This window comes from Passer montanus, unplaced genomic scaffold (genome assembly GCF_014805655.1).
Source record: "Passer montanus isolate IOZ18808 unplaced genomic scaffold, ASM1480565v1 scaffold8, whole genome shotgun sequence".
Lineage (NCBI taxonomy): Eukaryota > Metazoa > Chordata > Aves > Passeriformes > Passeridae > Passer > Passer montanus.
The window spans coordinates 5,720,401-5,739,798 of NW_024373256.1; the positions used below are offsets into that span (position 1 = coordinate 5,720,401).

Here is a 19,398-nt window from a genome sequence, read left to right on the forward strand (position 1 = left end):
CACACACACACTTGTGTATATTCAACATTTATTTACTTACATTCTTCTGGGAGAGAGCAAAGGATTTTTTTTCTGCCATAGGCTTCTCATGGAATTTAGTTGCTGCCCTCTTCTTTGCAATTTGGATTTGAGAGCATCACGGAATGGGGAACATCCCAGGGTAGTACAATATTTGTATTCTAAATATAGCAAATACCACAAATACCAGAGAAGCAAATGTCTCTATCCCAACATCAGATTGATCCCCTAGACAATTCAGTTCCCAGACTGAGAAAATTTGAAGTATTAATTTCTTGCAATTTCTTCTTTAGGAGGACTTGATCCAGGATAATTTAACTACCCTCTAGTTTCCATGGTCCAAGATACCTGGCTCTGAGAGTGGAGCTGTGTGGGATTCAATACATTTGGCCTATTTGGCAAACTGCTCACAGAAAGAGAGTTATAACATTGGTTTGTAAGTTGTGACAAATCAAGGGTAGTCAGTTCCTAATGTTATACTTCATTTTATTTATGTTATTTTGGGTTTCTTCTTCTGTCTTTTACAGCTTTGAACCTCAGAACAAATGCTTTAACAAGCAGGGTTTTTTTCAGCTGAGATAAAATAAAGTCAGGAGGATTTTGGGTTGCCATAAAATGCAGGTTGTGTGGTGGCCAAAGCATAAAGCAACTCCAAGGGCTGCAATCCACCTGACATCTGTGGCACAGAGCACCAGGACCGTGTGGGCTGCTTGGTGTCCATGGCCACAATGCACAGGGGCTCTTTCTTTCATGCTCCAGCAGGAATGCACACCCAAAGCATCATTCAGGAACAGCTTAATCAGGGATTAAATGGGGCTGTGCAGTCCTGAAGTCCATTCTGGCACCTCCTGCCAGGATAACTCTTCCTTTGAAACCTGAGTCGTGCTTTGCCTCTCAGTAGACATTTGTTTGGCTTCTTACTGAAGGTGGGGATTTCCAGGAAGGACTCAATCAGCTCCACCTGAAAAAAATGAATTGGAAACAAGACACAAAGAGTGCTGGAGGGACAAAAAGGATTGAACTGGAGGAATGAGAAGAAAAAATGGAAGAAAACAGGGAAAGGGCAGTTGGAAATGAGATGAAACAGATGCTGAATAGGAACTCAACAGGACCTGTTACAATCTCTGGAGCATTAGTTTTGCCCAGCCTGTGTATTGATTAAGCTAAGCCTAAGGGTTTGCAACATTAAATGGTCCTAAAAATGGCTTTGAGGCCCTTTCTGTGTGGATTTGACAAATGAGAGTGATCTTGCTTCTCCTTGGGACTGTCTCAGGGAGGAGCACTGCAGCTTAGAATATTAACGAGGCTTTGTAGTTAATGGGAGCCACTGCCTTTGAGGAGATGAGCTTGTGCCTGACAGCTCAGAGCCAGGGAGAAAGTGAACAAAGGAGAAAGGGGAGAGGGAGAAGCAGCAACTATTGAAATAAGATATTAATAGGATAGAAAAAAGAAGAATTAATAAAGACTTTTTAAAACATGCCATCAAGAACCCTGCCAGTGCAGAATTATTCATGTACATTTACTATTGTTTTTATCTGGCTTAAGCTGTAAGATTTCTACTGCTTCCCTTGGGAAACTTTTCTGCAAGAGAATAATTCCTTCATTGGAAAACTTTTTGGATATTGATCCTAAATTAGATTTTCTTGATTTTCTCCCATTACTTTGAGTTGTGTCAAGTTATGCTGTACTGAATTGCCCTCACTTTCTGTCATATATCTGTAGATAATTATCACTGTCTACTTAAAACCCCTGCCACAGTGCATGCCAGCTATGAGGATGACATACCTATGATCCCAGTGCTGAGCCAACAAATACAGGCTGGATTTGTTTTGCTCCTTTCTTATCAGCTCTCCCTGAGTGTTTTAGCATTTCTTCAAGCTCTGTTGGATTTGGGAGCACATTTCTGGAGAAGAGGTACCGAGACAGAATGTAGCACACCAGGCGCCATCACATCTGAGCCACGGAGATGGAGCCTCTAAACTTCATTCCTGGATGATATCTTTGCCTGTGCAGACCAAAATAGCCTTGGCTGTGTTCTTGTTGCAGTCTGATGCAGGTCTCACCTCCTGTCTGTGAATCTCTTTCAGCTTTACAACTTGCAGGTCTTCTGTATGTCAAACATCTCTGCTTTGTTTTTTTTTTTTTTTATTGGTTATATTTTCCAAATGGATGCTCATTCTATTATTTTCTAGTCCCATTTCTAACATCTCCAGGTCCCTTTTTGTTATTTTCCTGCTCTGGTGAACTTTCAGCATCTCATAGTCTGTAAATGTTGGTGCTGTCTTAATTGCTGCTGCTTCTAGGAGCTCCATGAAAATATTGCATGAGGACAGACCCAGCACTGGCTCTTCTGCAGAGGGTGCCTGAAGGGTAGGAGAGGAGATTGTGATGCTGCCCATAGCCCTGGCCTCAGAAATTTGGGCAAAACAAGTAAAGAAAAGAAGTGTAAAAAGAACATGAGAAGTCAGAGGTGACATTATGCCTGGGAGGGCGTGAGAGAGGAATATCAGGCTGGCCAAAGTAGGTTGGAAGGAACTAAAGATGATCTTTAAGGTCCCTTCCAACCCAAGCCACCTATGATCCTGTGAATAGAATCACAGGATATATCACATTCTCTGTTTTGTGGGAGAAAGGATGGTTAATACCAATGGAAATAAACACATGGCTGGTTGGCTGTAATTCCACTGCTGGGTTGTTTTTAGCTTGTGCTACAGTACTGATCTCTGAAAATCCTTCCCCTCATTCTGCTTGTGAGAGCTGGAGCAGGAAAACACACTCAGGTAAAAACAATGTGCATAAGAGTGAGCCAGGCCTCTTCTACCTGGAACTGAATTTGGGATTTTGTTGCACCAACCTGAATCCAGCCTCAGATGCTCTGAAAAAGCAGAGAAAGCTCCTGTGCCTGCCTGGGCACCCTGAGGTGAAGCTCTGCCACCCCAGAGGCTGCTGTTTGTCTCCTTGAGGAGAGAGAGAGGGAGGGATGGATGGAGCCATCCTTCAGGACGAGTCAGGAGCCATCAGCTGGGTCACCTTGGGTTTCAGTGCACGTGCTGGCAAACAGCAGCCCCAAGCCCCAGTCACTCGTTCTTCCCTGGGCCCATGTTCTCCCTCACCCCCGTGGGATCATTCTGACAGGGCATATTTAAGTCAGTGTAGCTATGCATTAAGAGGGGTTCTAGATGATATGACAATACAAAAAATTGTAATAGCACATTTAATTAACTATTTCCACTTCAGCTTTGCTCTTGCACTTGCCTTTGCTGTGGATTCTGTACTGCTGCTCTGGCTTAGTTCAGCCAAGGCATAACACACCTGTGTTCCTGTAGGAAGTGGTGGGCTCTTTCTCTCTGAGCCAGGTGGGATGGCTGCAATTCCCACCTTCCTGGGTCTGGTCTACATCTCTAAATACTGAAAGCTGTGATCAGGCATCACTTATGGCTACTGATTACTGCTTCTTAAAATTCATCTGTGTCCGCAAGTCATTTAAAAAGCATTTTCCACATCTGTCCCTGTGTGTCCCAGCCCATCAAACTAAACCACCAATCTGGTTTTCCACAGCTGTCAATTTTGCTGCTCTTGTTTCCACTCGATTGCAGGGAGGAAAGCAACAACTGCGCAGTGTCCAGTTTTCCATTCTTTGTCTCCCAGCGAGCTGTCAGAAGCTGGCGTGGCTTGCAGAGCCTCCTGTGTTTGAAGTTCTCTACTTTTTTTCTTTCTGGCACTTCAAATGCTGCCGGGGCCCCCCGAGGTTGAGAACCAAGGTTGTCAGACAGAGGGGTCAGAGGAGGGTTAGCGATGCTATCGCTGAGCACAACTGTCAGCACCAGCCCGGAGTTACGGCCGGGCTGCGCAGGGGAGCCGCGGGAGCTGCTGCTGCTCATCCACAGCTACCTGGGAAGAGTGGCAGCTCCTGCTGCTGCTGGGGCTCCTTGGGAGCAGGGGTGACCCCAGGACAGGGGCGCAAATGGGAGCTGTCCCCAGAGGAGAGCACCTGGCAGCTCCAGCTGGTGCTGTGGTCCCTAGTTGGAGCCGGAGCCTGTTGATGCTGCTGGAAGGATTCGTGGTGCTTTGGGGATTGTTGCAGCCCCACCTGCACAGCACTGGTAGGAAGAGGGATGATATTTAATTCTTGAATACATCAGCTATTCCCATTTTCATACCCAAAACACTTCTGGATGCTTTCACACCAGAGGGCAAAGTGTTTCTTCTCCTTTCTCCTTCTCTGTCCCCACTTTCCCAGCACCCACATGTGGTCACTTGGAGGAATAGAGAAGTGACTTTTTCTATAGCAGACACTGACATTTGCTTCCATCCTCTCTGCCCAGTCTATGAATAAATGGCATCTTTGTTTTCCTTTTCTTGAGGGGATCAATTTATTATCCTTGTGTTGTGCCTTGTAGATTTGAGTAGGAGGCACCAGGCATCCTTTGACATCCCCAGGAAATCTGCCCTGGCAGGAGTGATTTGGGGTGTCACCAGTGTGGAACCAACTGCACTGGACAAGGCAGACCCTGGAGTTCCTCTTTGGTACCTGGGAAGAATTTCTTTACAAGACTTTCATGTCACTGTAGAAGGAATTAAGGATGCATTTGTTATTTTTGTATTGGTAAAATTTCATCATAATTATTCCTACATGAATCACCTTCAAAAATGCGTGCTGGAACAGCTGCTTGTGGTTTCTGTCTTGATGATCAAACACTGTGTAAGGAGAAGGTGTCTTAGAAATTTATCACACAACAAAATCTTCGTAGAATGGGAATGACTGTGCTGGTGGCTGCATGTACATTGATGGATTGTCTGCTCCCAAATGCTTAAATCTTGTTAAAATTGTAATATGAATGGATTGCTCAGCATAACAATAGATACAACACTGTACGGAATACTAACCAGGTTTACAGATAAACATGTGGCATTAAAGAGTTTTTAACCTAAAAGGATGGCACCTACAAGGGGGACATTTTAAGTTTTATCCTACTTTGTAATTGGAAAGAGCCTCATTGGCAACAAGATACATATTGAAATAGCTAAACAGTTAATTGAAGTTCAGGCTTTAAAGGGAATGCCTGTAAATGGATACAATTCATCTGCAGAGTCCAGTAACACCAGTGAAGTCAGTGAAATTACAGCAGGATTGAATTTGAGTCCTTCTGTCTTTGCTTATCAGCAATACAACTTGCCCAGACATTTTATGGGGAAACGTTTGCCTGAGGCTGTTTACACTGGCTATGCTTAAGATTTCAAAAAGGGAGGGGGAAAAAAAAGGAGCAGCTGTAGGAAGAAATCACAAAAATACTTTGTGTAATGTTGTGCCTCCTTTTTCTCTCTCCTGTAATAACAGGGCAGCACTCTGAGGAAGCGGAAGATGTACGAAGAATTCCTGAGCAAGGTCTCCATTTTGGGTCAGTTGCCCTTTGGAACTTGACTGTTGGTTTCTCTGTTATTCGCGTTGGCAGGATGAATTTTGATCTTTGATGGCACGATGAAAGGAGCAGTACTCAGACAGAAGGTCTCACATTGTGTTGTTTCTGAAGGAATGAAAGTGTAAAGGGCCCTTTTTGTTTTTCTCATTCTTTCCTGTGTGCTGCCCATGTGTTTGGAGCACTCACTAAAGGTGGAGCAGGCACACACTGGTACTTTCAGCAGCTGCTGCTGAGTAAAGATCTTGTGGATAGAGCAGAAAGCAGTGCAGAGATATGAATTTGTCACAAAGTCCAGTTACATCCTCCCAGAGAACAGGTGAGAAGCTTTTTCCTGCAAGAATACAGTGTGCACTAAACAAACCAACCTTGCAAATCAAACTGGACTGATCTTTTTTCTTCTGTGCATTTTACAGCCCCTGTCTCACATTCTTAAAACATCTGTTTAGCTTCTTGTCCTTGGATTTTGTTTCCCTTTGATTAATGTGATAGCCACGAAATTTGGACATGTTCTTGATGGCCTTCAGTAGGAAAAACAACAAACCCATAATGCCTGACCAATCAATCACCATTAGGAGAACAAAAGCCTCTAATAAGGAGGACAGTGTTAGACAGTACAATGAGTTGTTGATTCTGTAGGAGAAACATCATGTTTTTGCTGGGGCTGTTTGGAAAAAAACAGTTCAGGATTTATTTGCTATATAATTGAAGTATTTTTATTTCTACTTGATTTTTTCTGCTTTTTTTTGTTTATGATTTTCACCTACCATTCAAGCTGAGGTACCTGAAATATGAGAGTGTCTCAGTGAAAGTATACTTGAACTTCTGGGGGGTGCTATCCATGAGATTTTCAATTATATTTATATGCTTAAAGTGAGGCCAAGTATGTTGCTTGCTTATTAATCAAGTTTTCATCATTTAAAATCCTTCTTTTATGCTTAATTTAAATCTTCCTAAATTAAGAGCACAAATTATACCAAATTACAATGAGTATTTAAAGAAAAAAAGAATCTGTGCACCTGCACTAATGAGGAGCAATTACAACAATGAGACATCTCAAAACAATTTCAGAGTAGAAAGGTTATTCAGAGATGTGCTTCCTTAAACACATTCCTTCATTGTGGTTTGCATTGTAATTAGAGCCTAATTTGTAGTGTGGCTTTTGAATCTTGGTTCAAAAAAAGAGGAAGGACTTTAAGATTTAAACTTTTTTTAAGTACAGAAAAGCAGTGAACAAAATAACACATCATTGCAGGAACATAGAAATTTAGGTGAAATGTGTAAGGATCTCTTTGACATGTCTAAAAAGTCGATGACACCTGTGAAGCAGAAAGATATTTTAGAAATCTCAAAATGGCACTGAAAATCAACTTCATTTTATCCCTTACTGTGGTCAGAACTCAGTGATTTCCTGGTGGAAAAACCTCTACCTGCTTCTTATGTTTCTTTTTTCCAAGCTCTGTCCACTGTCTGTAATTAGCTGTCTAATTGCAAGAGTCACTTTTTTTTTTAAATCTAAGGATTTTTTTAGATTATCAGTACTTGCTTATGAAAAGTGATACTCTTAAATTTTTCTTCTGGAGTTTAATTAAATATAAAGTCATGAATTGATATGCACAATTTAGGCGTTGCAAAATAACTGCATGTGGTCTAATTTATCTGATACTTCAACTCTGCAACTAAAACTTGTAGAATATTCTATATAATGCTCTGTTTGCAAGATTTATTAACCAATGTATTTGTAGTGGTACAGTTCCCTTAGACAAAAGAGAGACACTTCGTGACTAGAGCTAGAATTAGCTTTGAATTTTTCATAAAGCCAACTGAAGAAGAAGTTTCAAGAGGCTCTTTCTTTTCATTGTTAATTACTGAGTTCTTAAAAGAAAAAAAAAAGAAAAAGTCTTCTCTAGTCTGTATGAAAGAGTTTTATGCTTATTTTCAGTCAAACAGAGCAGTTTTTGAATGTTGCATTGACAATATGGGCTTGGTCTTTGACGTTAGTTCTTCTGCAGCAAAGGTCACAAACACACCAGGAAAGTGCTTTAGGTGTGGAAAATGTTAGAAACAATTAATTTCCCAAACAGCAATAAGAAAGTGGCATAAAAACATGAAGCTGTGTCAGTCAACTCCAAATTTACCTTTGGTGCTTTGAGCACTTTGATCTGGTTTTGTTACCAGTGTGTCCTTTTGAGCTCAGCCAAAAAGCACTTTAAGGAACTTCCTTTCACCTTCACACAATCCTTCTAAGCAATATTTTGGAAAAAAAATGGGAAACCAGAGTCTGATGGAATGGCATATAACTAATCCTGGTGTCAGAAACTGTATCTTGACACACATTAGTTCAATAATTCATGGTAAGTAGGAATCAGCAGAGCTCTGGGACATGAATTTCAGCCCAGCTTTTTGAGGCAGTGAAGGTTAAATCATCGTATTATCTGTTGCTTTTAATAACTTTTAAACCTGTAATTTTTCAGTCAAATCTGATCAAAGTACAAAAGTTCAAGTACAATTCACTCTCGAATTCTCATGCAAATGTGTGTTGGAGAGAGACACAGGTGGCACCTCCTTCCTGAGAGCAGGACAGGTGGAATCCATCCCTTGGCCAAGGCAGGGGAGGGCACTGGGACTCTGAGCAGCCCTGGATGTGCCCTGTGCAGGCTGGCCCTTGCCATGGTGGGGATTTGGGGCAGGTGCAGGTGGGTGATGAGGACCCCTATCACAGACTGCATTTGCTCTGTTAATCCTAAACCAGACCTGCCATTTTTAATGATGGAATTTTTTTTTAAGTTTTATAACTTTTCTCCCTTAAGAGGGGGAATGAAAAGGAAAACACACTTTACAAGCCATCCTGCTGGCAAATGGAGAAGTGGTGCCATTTCAAACATCCATAAACCTGGATGCCTCTGGTCTCCTGCTGCTCGTGCCACCAGGGTCTGGCCATTGGCTCTGCTGGTCTCACCCATCCTGGAGATGGACACTCTGCATCACCCACCCTGCAGCCCACCAGGGCCTGGGAGCAGCTCTGATGAAAACACTCTAGGACTTGTCCTGACACCTGGTGTGGAAACCCAGAGCACAGGGAATATTTCTCTGTCTGCTCTAGGGTGCCCTGACCCCCTGGGGAGCACTGACTTTGACCCTCATTCATGGATAAGGTTTCCCAGACTTCAAGATAGACTAGAATCCACAAAAGTGTGAAATGGATTATAGAGAGTAGTGTAGGTGTGTCACTTGGAGAGAAATTTTGGGATTTTTAGTTGTGGATGGAAGCAAGATGGAGGGCACAGGGTGTCATCCTGGGTTTCTTCTTCATGCTGCTTCTTCCTTCTTCTTCATGGGTTTGGGTGGCATTTTGTAATTGGGCAGAAAAGTCCACATTGAGGGCTCTTTGGGATCAGTTATTGGCTTAAAAGAGAAAATAATCTAGGTGTCAGTTCTTAATTGGATAGTTTAGTCTTAAAAGACCTTGTAACAAGAGATTGTTGGCCATTTTGTGCCTTCTAATGAAAAGCTGCAGATCTCATGGTTATGACACTGTTTCACTGATAAGAAATAACAAACATCTGAGTCCGAACATGAACTATCATCTCAAGTGCCTTCAATCCATACCCAGAGAAACCAACAATTGGGATCCCCACAACCTGGTGTGGGATGTGGTGAGGGAATCTTGGGTGCTCCCACATCTCCAGGCAGCTCCTCAGCTGCTCCAGGCCGTGGCAGCGCCAGGGCAGCGCGGATCAGATCACAGGAGTGAGGAACCAGAGCCAACTTTTCCTGTCCAACTTTTAAGATTGCTATCTGGGTGATTACTGATGGCTAAGACACAATGAATAAATACATTCATGTTTCCCAACTGGAGGTTCGTGCAAAGTGCCTGGATGAAAGAAATGTTTCTTTTATAACAGAACCAGGCACGGCAGAGCTGTCAGTTTAGATATGAATCTTCAGACAAAGTTGTAGTGTTTTTATAATATAGCTTTATGATCTTCAATATTTTAGAGTCCCTGGACAAATGGGAGCGGCTGACAGTGGCTGATGCACTGGAACCTGTCCAGTTTGAAGATGGAGAAAAAATTGTTGTGCAGGGAGAGCCCGGTGATGACTTCTTCATTATTACAGAGGTAAGATTGGCAACGTGATAAGCTCTGTCATTTCCTGGTAAAGATCAAGGCTTTGTATTAAAGATACTTGGGTTCAGTTCAATCTCTTACTTCAGCATAAATCTAATTCCACTTAAACCAGGAGACCTACTCAAAATTCAAATGAATTCAGAGACCAGTTCCATGGAATTGTCTTAAGTGGGACAATCTTCTTTCCAGTAAACTGAAAATACAGAGGAATTTTGAGGTGTGTCTGGTGTCTTTACTGTTTGAAGGTTTGCTTCCTATGGGAGATTTTTCTAGCTCCAGATTTCTGATACTTCAGCAGGGCTGGTCAACCATGGAGTGCATTGATCATTGTTCCCAAAGGGGCTTGCAGGGGATATCACAAATGGACATCTGAAAACTGGAGCAGAGATCTGATCAGAAAATGGATAATTTGTTCTTTGTTTTGCCTTAAACTTGGTCCTGATGGCTGAGCCATCTTTTTGTTTACTCTGACACAGGCAGACAGATCTGTCAGGCAGCTGGAAATGCTGACATCTTTTTGGAGATTATCTGACACTTCACTTCCACCATCTCACTTCTGCAAACAGATGCTGGCGGGGTTTCCCCCCTCCCTGACATAAATATTTGGATCCCTGGTATCTCACACAAGTACCAAGGCACTGTGATATAACAAGCTATAAAGAGGAATTAGAGGGACTCAGACTGAGTAACAGGAGAGCACTGGGTTATGATTGTCTGTGGATTGTGAATTTTTCTTTGCAAATATACAGACCAGAAATAGCCAACATGTGGCTGTGGTGACAGCTCCAGTGCCCACACCAGGCCAGGTGTTACATGACCAGCAATGAGTTCCAGTGGTGGCACAGGAGCTCCTCAGTCTGGGAGAAGGTGGGTCAGAGGGGTGTGAGAAGCTGCTCATGGTGTGGCCTTAGGATCCACTTGTGTGCACACAGAGTGCATCCCAGGCTTTACTTTGCTTGCTCTTTATCTGTGGATTTTTGGACAGGTGCCTCTATGCAAAGCAGCCAGGATTTGGTTCATAATCAATATCTGACATTTAAAATTCCATCCTTCCTTCCTCTCGAGTGTTGGAAATATGTATTTAATTTATGAACATAGTTTTGATACAATGCTCACAAAATTGTCAGTACAAGTAACTGCATCTGTCTGTCAAACAGGGAGACAATTCAGGAACTTTAAATATGTGACAGTGTCCCTTCAAAACAACAGTGTTAGAATAAATTCGACTAGATATTATATAGGAAATATTTTTTATTAAGATGTTTAGTATATGAGAAAAATTTAGGAAATAGAAGTTTTTTCAGAAATATGGAATTTTTGTTGCTCCTAGTCTTACTGAATGTGCTGTTATTCCTTGCAGCAGCAGGAGACTAGGAAAATCTAATTTTCTTAACCATTGAATCCCATGTGGAAAATTGGCAGCTTGCTTAAGAGTTATCAAGGGCCTTTATTTTCCCCCTCTTGCTGAAACAGCTGTTAAGACTTGAATGGATAGAAAAACATTAACACTGTATTCTGTAGAAAATATCTGCTCACCTCACCCTTCCACTGCAAATCTGCCTTAGTTTCTTACTTTGGAAATTGCCTATATTTTTATACTTTAAAAAATGAACATCCAGTTTCAACTATTTCTTGAGCTGCAGCAGTATTTCTGCCTGCTCACACAGAGTTTAAACTTTGTATTTTAAACGTGATTTTTACAGGAGTTCACATCTTTGATTTTAAGATTTCTGTAGGAAAAATTGCTGCAAGTCACCAGGAGCACATTATTCTACAACCTGTTTGAAAGTAGTTTTGGCTGGTTTGTTGTCACAATATGTTGAAAAGCCATTAGCTTCTTTCATATGCTTTTTGATGTTTGTGGTCTTCTAATCCAAACCACTAGAAATGCAGCCAAGTTGTTTGGCTGCTGTATATGCAGAAAACCATTTCATATATCACTAAATGCAGCCTCCTTTGCAGCACAGCGTGTCCAGTACTACAAAGCTAACTTGGCCACATGATTTTTGGACAAGGTACTCATTTACCTTTTTATTTACTCATTTTGGATTCCGTGCAGCCCAGAAAGCCAGTTGTGTCCTGGGCTGCTTCAGAAGCAGCGTGGCAGCAAGTCAGGGGAGGAGATGCTGCTCCTCTGCTCTGCTCTCTGTGTCCAGCTCTGGGCTCCCCTCCCCAGGGCAGCCCACTGAGATGATCAGAGGGATGGAGCTCCTCTCCTGGGAGGAAAGGCAGAGAGAATTGGGATTGCTCAGGCTGGAGAGGAGAAGGCTCCAGGGTAACCTAACTGTGGCCTCCCAAAACCTGAAGGGAGCCTGCAGGAAAGAGGGAGAGACTATTTGCAAGAGTCTGGAGTGACAGAACAGGGGAAAGGCTTCAAAAGAAAGAGAGCAGGTTTAGATTAGATATCAGGAAGAAATTCTCCCCTGTGAGGGTGCTGAGGCCCTGGCACAGGTTGCCCAGAGCAGCTGTGGTTGCCCCATCCCTGGAGGTGTTCAAGGCCAGGTTGGATGGGGCTTGGAGCAACCTGAACTACTGGAAGATGTCCCTGCCCATGGCAGAAGGTGGAACAAAATGATCTTTAGGGTCACTTCCAACCCAAACCATTCTACGATTTATCATGAACCATGATCATTCATATCATGCCTTGGACAAATCAGTTATAAAGCTTTGGTGCATCCCAGATACTGGATCCAAGTGGAATCTTGTGACTCCTAGCATAAAAGCTTCTCTGAGACACCTAGGACTCACATATGCATTTAAAATTGTTGAACTTCATAAATTAGTCATTCATTTCTGCCTTGCTCTGTGCCTTCCCTTTGAGACATTGTAAGGATATTGGTACTGCCCAAGGACACAGCCTGTGAGTGGATTGGCACCTTCAGGATTTGCAGACTGGAGAGAAACCATTGAAACCTTTTGAAAGGGAGACTGATAGCCCCAGTGATGATCAGAACAACAATTCCTGCTTTAAACCAGGAATATCATCCTATTTAGTATGGATAAGTCCAATTAGTCTCCCCCTTCTATCAAGCAAACACATTCACCTTTTCCCTGTATTTCTTACTATAACCTTTTTGTCATGGCTTTCTGTCCACCTTCCTACCTCCAGCGTTGCACAGTTTATTTGGGGTGCAGGTTATTTGAGGTGCAGGCTGTGAGCATGGAAATGCTACAGTGCCTCTTGGAAAGCGAGGCTGCAGCAGGAGCTCAGCCAAATTATTAGAATAACAGAAAATGTGCACAGGGAAGAATCACAGGAAACCAGAGCTTTTTAAGTTCACTGCTCACCAAGCTGTTTATGGTTCATTTTTGCTAAAAAAATCTAATGAGAAAAGTGTATACCCTGAGATTCTAAGACAGCTACAGTTTTTCTACAGTCCTGAATCTTCACAGGCACCAGTAAGATGTTTACTTGCAGCAGTTTGGGTTCTTTTCTGTTTAAATATCAAGCAGCCTTCAACAGAGATTTAAGTTACTTATTTAAGATTTAGTTCTATTATTTAAAGGCTGTGGGTTTTTTTCCCAGAGATAGAATTATTGTAATGTTTATACCATATTCCTTAATGTGAAGATAGGATCAGAAGTGAATGTCTGCTTATAAAAGCAAAGTAACGACTTCTGTGAGACTGATTTACTACACTTGAAACTAGTCATTAAAAAATAAAAAATAAAAAATAAGCAGCCCTGCAGTTTCTGTATTTTCAGATATTTCCAGGTCTTACTTTCCCACTATGGTTTTCACACAACAAACTCGGGCTTTCCCAGACCAGACAGATGTGGAATGTATCTGCTGGATTCCAAGGTCATGGAATTATCCCATATGAGATTCCTGGCACAGAGGTGAAAAACTTTAAGCACCATGAAACAATTGTTGCCATAAAGAATTATATTTTGGCAAGCGTAAATCATAACAGATGTACGGTTTCTAACAAATAAATTTGCAGTTGTGTCGTGCCCTGCCACAATGTGTACCCAGCAGTGGGGAGGATTTATTCATCTGACTTCAGATAACGCAAATATTTTTAGCCAGCATTTTAAAGTGGTGGATGCAAAGGCATGTGAGCTTTGTGGAGTTAAAAGTCCCTTTAAATGAAATGCCCGTTGAACAGGGGCTGGTTTTATTCCCAACTTGTGCTTTGCCACTGACTCCAGCTCAAACAGGAGTTCAAACCAGTGTAGTAGTGCTCTGAAACTGGAAAGAAAAGAGGTTTTTGCTGTTGTCTAGGTTACTGGGAAAGGTAGCGACAATAGTATTAAAAATAGCGGTTATGATCATGTACCACTCTCTTAAGTTCAGCTTCCAGCTTGGCTGGGTGGCACAGTACCTCGAAGTCTGTAAGGCAGCTGCCAAAAACGCAGGGACCTGCAGCCTGCTGGGATTTCCAGCTGCCAGCCCTCCCCTGTCACAGCGCTGGCATCGCTTGTCACGAGCGAGCGCTGTGCCCGGTGCACCCAGCCTGTCACAGGACTCACCCGCTGTGCTCAGGGACTCTCAGTCTCAGCTGGGCTCTCACAGCTTGCTGAGCTGCTGCCATATGGCCCTAATACTCATAAAGTTTGACATGGTTTAAGAAAAATGTGTGCACACACACAAACGGGCGCAGGTGGAGGAGGAGAGGACAGCAAAAGGTTTCTGACAGGGCCAGGGTGAACCTGAAGAGCACAGCTTGTGGCTGCCCTTTAAGTGTGCAGCCTGTCATCTGCTCCCAGGACAGGTTGGTTTAAAAAGAAAGCATAGAAATAAATCTGCATAAGAAGTAAAACATCTCCAATTAATAGCGGGTTGAGCTGCCCAGCAATCGCATGCAGCAGTCTAAAAATAAAAGACCTAAAAATAGAAGATAATTCACAGGAGACAATTCAAGGAGAAATGGACCCGTGGTATCAAGGAGTTTGGCATTGGATTTTCGGTTTTAGCTTTAAAAACCAGTATATTTAATTGCAGATTTGTGGTAAGTTACAGAAACTACTCCTCTGCAACTCCTTTGTGAAAAGCACTTATAAAAATCTGGGGCTTTGTGTTCTTCCTTATTACCCTGCTGGTTAGAGAGGAGGCATGGTCAGGGCATCTGATTTTCAGTCTCACCTGTTCAGTCTGTGGGCAGAACATTGACCTCCCTGTTTCCCCAGTGGTGGGAACAATCCTAATGACACTTCTGAAAGGTGAGGGAAAACTTAGTGGAAAAAGGCATAAACATCTGTCACTACTGAAACCACGCAATGGGAATAGCAAAATCAACAAATAAGAGAAAAAACCCCCCACTGATAGTGCAGAAGGCTGCCTTATTGAAATAAATGAGTGAAATTAATTGGTAATGATTATTTTTCCAGCACTATCCTTGGCTCATCACATTGGAAACAGCCCAGTAGTCCTCGGTGGGGGCTGTTCCTTCCGTGCTGCTGTTGACATTTCAAGTCAGGGCCACAAACTGGCTCCGGTCTGGGCAGGATCCGCTGTGAGTTCTTGATGAGAGTGTACTTGAGATAGTGTCCTGTAGGTGAAATCAGTGTTTCCAGCCCTGCTGACACTCCTGGCACGCTCTGGAGCGTCTCTGCACAGATGCAGTTCAAAGCCTGTAGGTGGAACAGTGTTTGTAAACTCTTCCTGCCATGGTAACCTCAGAAGGGCACCTGGTCCTACACAGAACTGGGCTTTTCTGTAGGAAAACTCGACTTGAGTCTTAAATTACACAACCAGCATCTGAAGATTTATGATTTAAAAGCTCCTTAAGAAGGAAAAGAAAAAAAAAAGAAAAAAGAAAAATAATAGCCCAATTGTTTCCTGCCCTAAATTGTTGCTCTTTGACATTCTAACCTAAGAGAGACCCCTTTGGCACCTACCCCTGCGACAGGCAGGAGAACTACAAAGTAAACTCCTTCCATAGGGATAATGAAGTCACTGCCTTAGGCACACTCTGCTATCACACCTGATAATCTCTTTAAAACACAGTGCGATTAATTATTAATTAGGAAGATGAATGTTGTCTAGAAAAGGAGTTTCAAAGGCTACAAATCTGAACTGCTTAGTGTTACCAGGATTTTGTTGATACCGAAAATGTTTGTCAAAGGCAGTCTGCAGCGACTCCTAATGTACCCAATAAACAAAATATCCTGAATAAACAGAGCCAGCAGGCACCAGGGCTCTGTACTCTGCTTATTTTTAACTGCACAGACATTGTTTCCCACAGAGCTCTTACAGGAAGGGGACGTTCGATTTTCTTGATATCACCCAGTTGTGCTGGGGCAGCAGCATTTCCACTGGCCCTGCTACAGAGTTCCTCTGTGTTCAGGATCCATTTTTAATGGCCAGCTGACGTCAAAGATGGGAAGTTGGGTGTGTGATTGGGTCCCATCCTTACAGGGATGGAGGTGAAGTATTTTGCTGAGTCAAAGAGACTAAAATGTCAGCTAAAGAGACTAAAATGTCAGCTAAGTCCTGCTCCTGTTAAACTCAATTTAACTTCCATGGGCAGTGGGTCAGGCTGCATATCCATGGGATAATGTTTCATAGGAAGCAAATGTCTGCTCCCTTTCTTCTTCCCACCAGCCATGGAGGACCTGACAGTGACTGCAGCTTTTGGCCTTTCCTCCCAACTCTTTCTCCAGCCCCACCAACAACCGTTGCAGTGCAGTCACCTCTGGTGAATTCTGCAAAACCTGAAAATTCAGAAGTGATGTACGAGGGAGCATTTTCCTAAAAATTTAGTGAAATTTCAGATTAGCCACTATTTCTAGTCTATTTTAAAGCTGTGCAGATTTTGTTCCTCATTTGTAGCAGAAACCAGGACAACTGTATGTAAATGCCCTGAGTTGCTATGAACCCAGAGAGTAGAGAATAATATATAATAGTTTAAAAATGTACAGTTAAAAAATACTTTCAAACCCAGTCATAACTCAACCTTGAGTCCACAACCAGAATTTAAGTCCTCTTGCTTCATCCTTCTGGAAGACCATTAATGCCAGATAACTTATATTAGGAAAATGAGTATTTTTGAAAAAGTGGTCTGATGGAAAGGAAAACAGTGTAAAAGCAACATGCACAGCCAATACTTTGTGATGGAAAAGAGTTTTCACCTGGATTTGGCCCCTCCATATAGTATGAGATAAATAATTTTATAATTAAATAATTGTAAGATTTTTAATAATTGTGGTCTATAATACATGTAACCTTTTAACCAGCTCATTCCTTCTTACCTGCATGAACATCTCATGAAGGTCACAAGGTTTTTAGTCTCACCACACCTTCTGATGAGGTGGGTGAAGCAACCTCCATGTTGCATGGTGTGATCTGAAGCAGAGGGCACAAAAATTGGGATAGTTCTTCATTCCTGAAAAATCAGTTGATGGGAATTAGGCATCTTGAAGGACCTTCATGATTTTGTTTATGGAAGGTCTAAGGCAGAGAAACAATGGGACCCTGTGGACAGCACTCCATCATTAGTGGACCATCCTTATTCCTGTAGGTTAAACGTTACCACCCAAAAATGATGGGTGTTGTTTTATATTGCAAGTTCTGTGGAAGTCACTTGAACTTTGTATTGGCAGAAGTGTGTTGGTTTCTGCCCTTGTTTTTGTAGAAAGGTCTCTTTCATAAATCAAAGGTTGGCAAATAATAAAAATCCAAGATTATTTACTGGCTAAAGGAATATTTGCAGTGTCTTTGGCTACATAGTTCAAAGGATTTGTCTTCTTTTGGAAAGTAGCCCTAGAACTGCTGATCCTTAGCTCTAACATGAAAGCTGTCCCAGGAATGATGCTATCAGCAGTCCCTGAGGGCTGAAATGGCAGCTGAGGAGTGATGTGCTGGTGGTCTTCCAGGACACTGGGAGTGAGGACATTGCTTATGTCAGCACCACCATGTACACACAGGACCTGCTGTGTTACTCTGTCTTTGGGATATTGATAAACCTACACCTTGAAACACAATTCCCAGGAGGATGCAGTGCAGCCATACTGTTCCCAAAGGCTTAAAAGTAGTTTTCCCAGCCTCTTTTTGCACATGCTATACCCAGCATAAAAAAAAAGTATGAATGTTTCCCCGGTTCACTTTTGACATGACAACTTGTGTAGGAGTCTCCAGTCTCATTCAGCTGTAATTTAAAACATCTGATTTGTAAACCCATAAAATTGAAGTTTATGCTGGAGTGACAGACACACCCTGGCCCTGTACCACTATGGGATATGTGGAAATCAGGGAAATCATTTGGTGTGTAGAGAAGTAAACCCCAAAGTTAGTAATTGGCAGTTTCATTCTTAATATATGCATGCCCCATTTGAATTTGCATAAAAATCAGAGTGCAAGATTTTCTCTCTATTCAAAGCAGACTGTAACTTCTTCCTGGGTTAATACAAACTTCAGGGTATGGTTGGTGCTCTTTAGTCCTGTCCAGTAGTGTCTTTCTACCAGGGCAGTCTGCAAAAGCATTGGAGGGTCACAGGGGATGAAAAGCCTCTCCATGGGAGTAAGGAGAGCAGCACAGGCTGTTTACCCCTCAAGGTTTTCAGGATCCCTATAAGCTCCTTTGGCACTGGAGCCTGAGCTCACAAGCCCTGATTCAAAGCACTTAGTCAAGGTGAACAAGAACTTTATGGCCCCAGGCATGTTAAATCTGAACTGACATTAAAGGCATCTGCTGTGTCAGGAGCTGGAAGCTTCTCTGTCTTCAAGCAAAAACACTGCAGTGTAAACAAGACCTGAAATATGGTGGTGCTCAACCTAGAGGAAGAGAAATGGAGAACTTCCCAATCCCTGCTGGAGTTCATCCCTTTCTCTGGATCATGTTAAAGCTGTTCCTTAGTCCCTGCTCTGCAAAGATATCATTGAGTTGACTGCAGATTTGCTGCAAGAATATAGCCCTCAGGGCCCCTTCATTAGCTGTGCAGTGTGGATTTTCTGGAGCATGCAAGACCCTTCTCAGTGTGCTCCAGGATGAGGCAATTTTGAGTTTGTGAGGTTTTTTCTTCTGCATTTCAGAATTTGGTCCTTTGAACACACAAGATTCACTAACTTAAAGGACTCAAAGAGAGCTTTCTGTGGGGAATTTTCCTGATCTCTGTGATAAACTCTCTTCTCTCCTTCCTTCAGTTTATTCCAAGTTTTCTTTCTTGCTCAGAAGCTGCTGCCCTCGCTGGCCGCAGCTGCTCTCCCAGCCCTGGTCACAGCATTAGTTATGAGACTTTAATGACAATGTCTGCCTCTGCCTTTTGCTTGGTCTGGTTACTTCAGCATCTACAGAATGTTTTCACAAAGAAGCAGATGGTGGTAGGAGTAATTGGGCCGTAAAACAGCATTAACAGCTAAAAACGATTTTCACCAGAAAGGATTCTGCAGGCAGGGTGAGGGAGGTTCAGCTCTGTTTTCGTGTTTTCTCTCCCATACATTCACCCCTGCCCTGGCTGTAGGTGGTAGCTCTCTGCTTCCAGGGGATGAGCCCTGTCAGGTCAGTCACAAATATGAACAGTTGATGAATAACCCATTATAAAGTCACTTTTATGTTGACTCAGTGGACGTTTCCTGGCTTCAGAGAGAGGCAAGATAATGGCTAGCTTTGTAGAAAGAAAGAATCTCTAAAATGCAACATTTTTTTCCCTTTGTGACTTTTATTGCTTTGTACACTGACATGTCTGAGGGAGGAAAACAGGGCCTTGTTGCCAATAATCCACAGCGCTTGGCACAGACGGTCTTTAAAATCTGGCACTGGGATGAATATTAATTCAGTTGTTTTCCCACAGAAGCTACTGATTAGTCAAGGCCAAGTATCCCTGAGATGATTCATTAAAACCAACATCTGAGCCCACCTTCACTGAGCAGCTCTGCTTCTTGTCACCCCTGC

General features: G+C 42.6%; 1 protein-coding gene across 2 annotated transcripts in view; it reads left to right on the forward strand.

The window, feature by feature from the left end:
- Positions 1-19,398, forward strand: part of PRKAR1B (protein kinase cAMP-dependent type I regulatory subunit beta) — a 92,805-nt gene that overhangs the window by 63,819 nt on the left and 9,588 nt on the right. For both annotated transcript variants that reach the window (XM_039732081.1, XM_039732080.1), the window contains exons 8-9: positions 5,357-5,417; positions 9,435-9,556. In XM_039732081.1, coding sequence (XP_039588015.1) covers positions 5,357-5,417; positions 9,435-9,556 — 183 coding nt within the window. The remainder of the gene's footprint in view (positions 1-5,356; positions 5,418-9,434; positions 9,557-19,398) is intronic.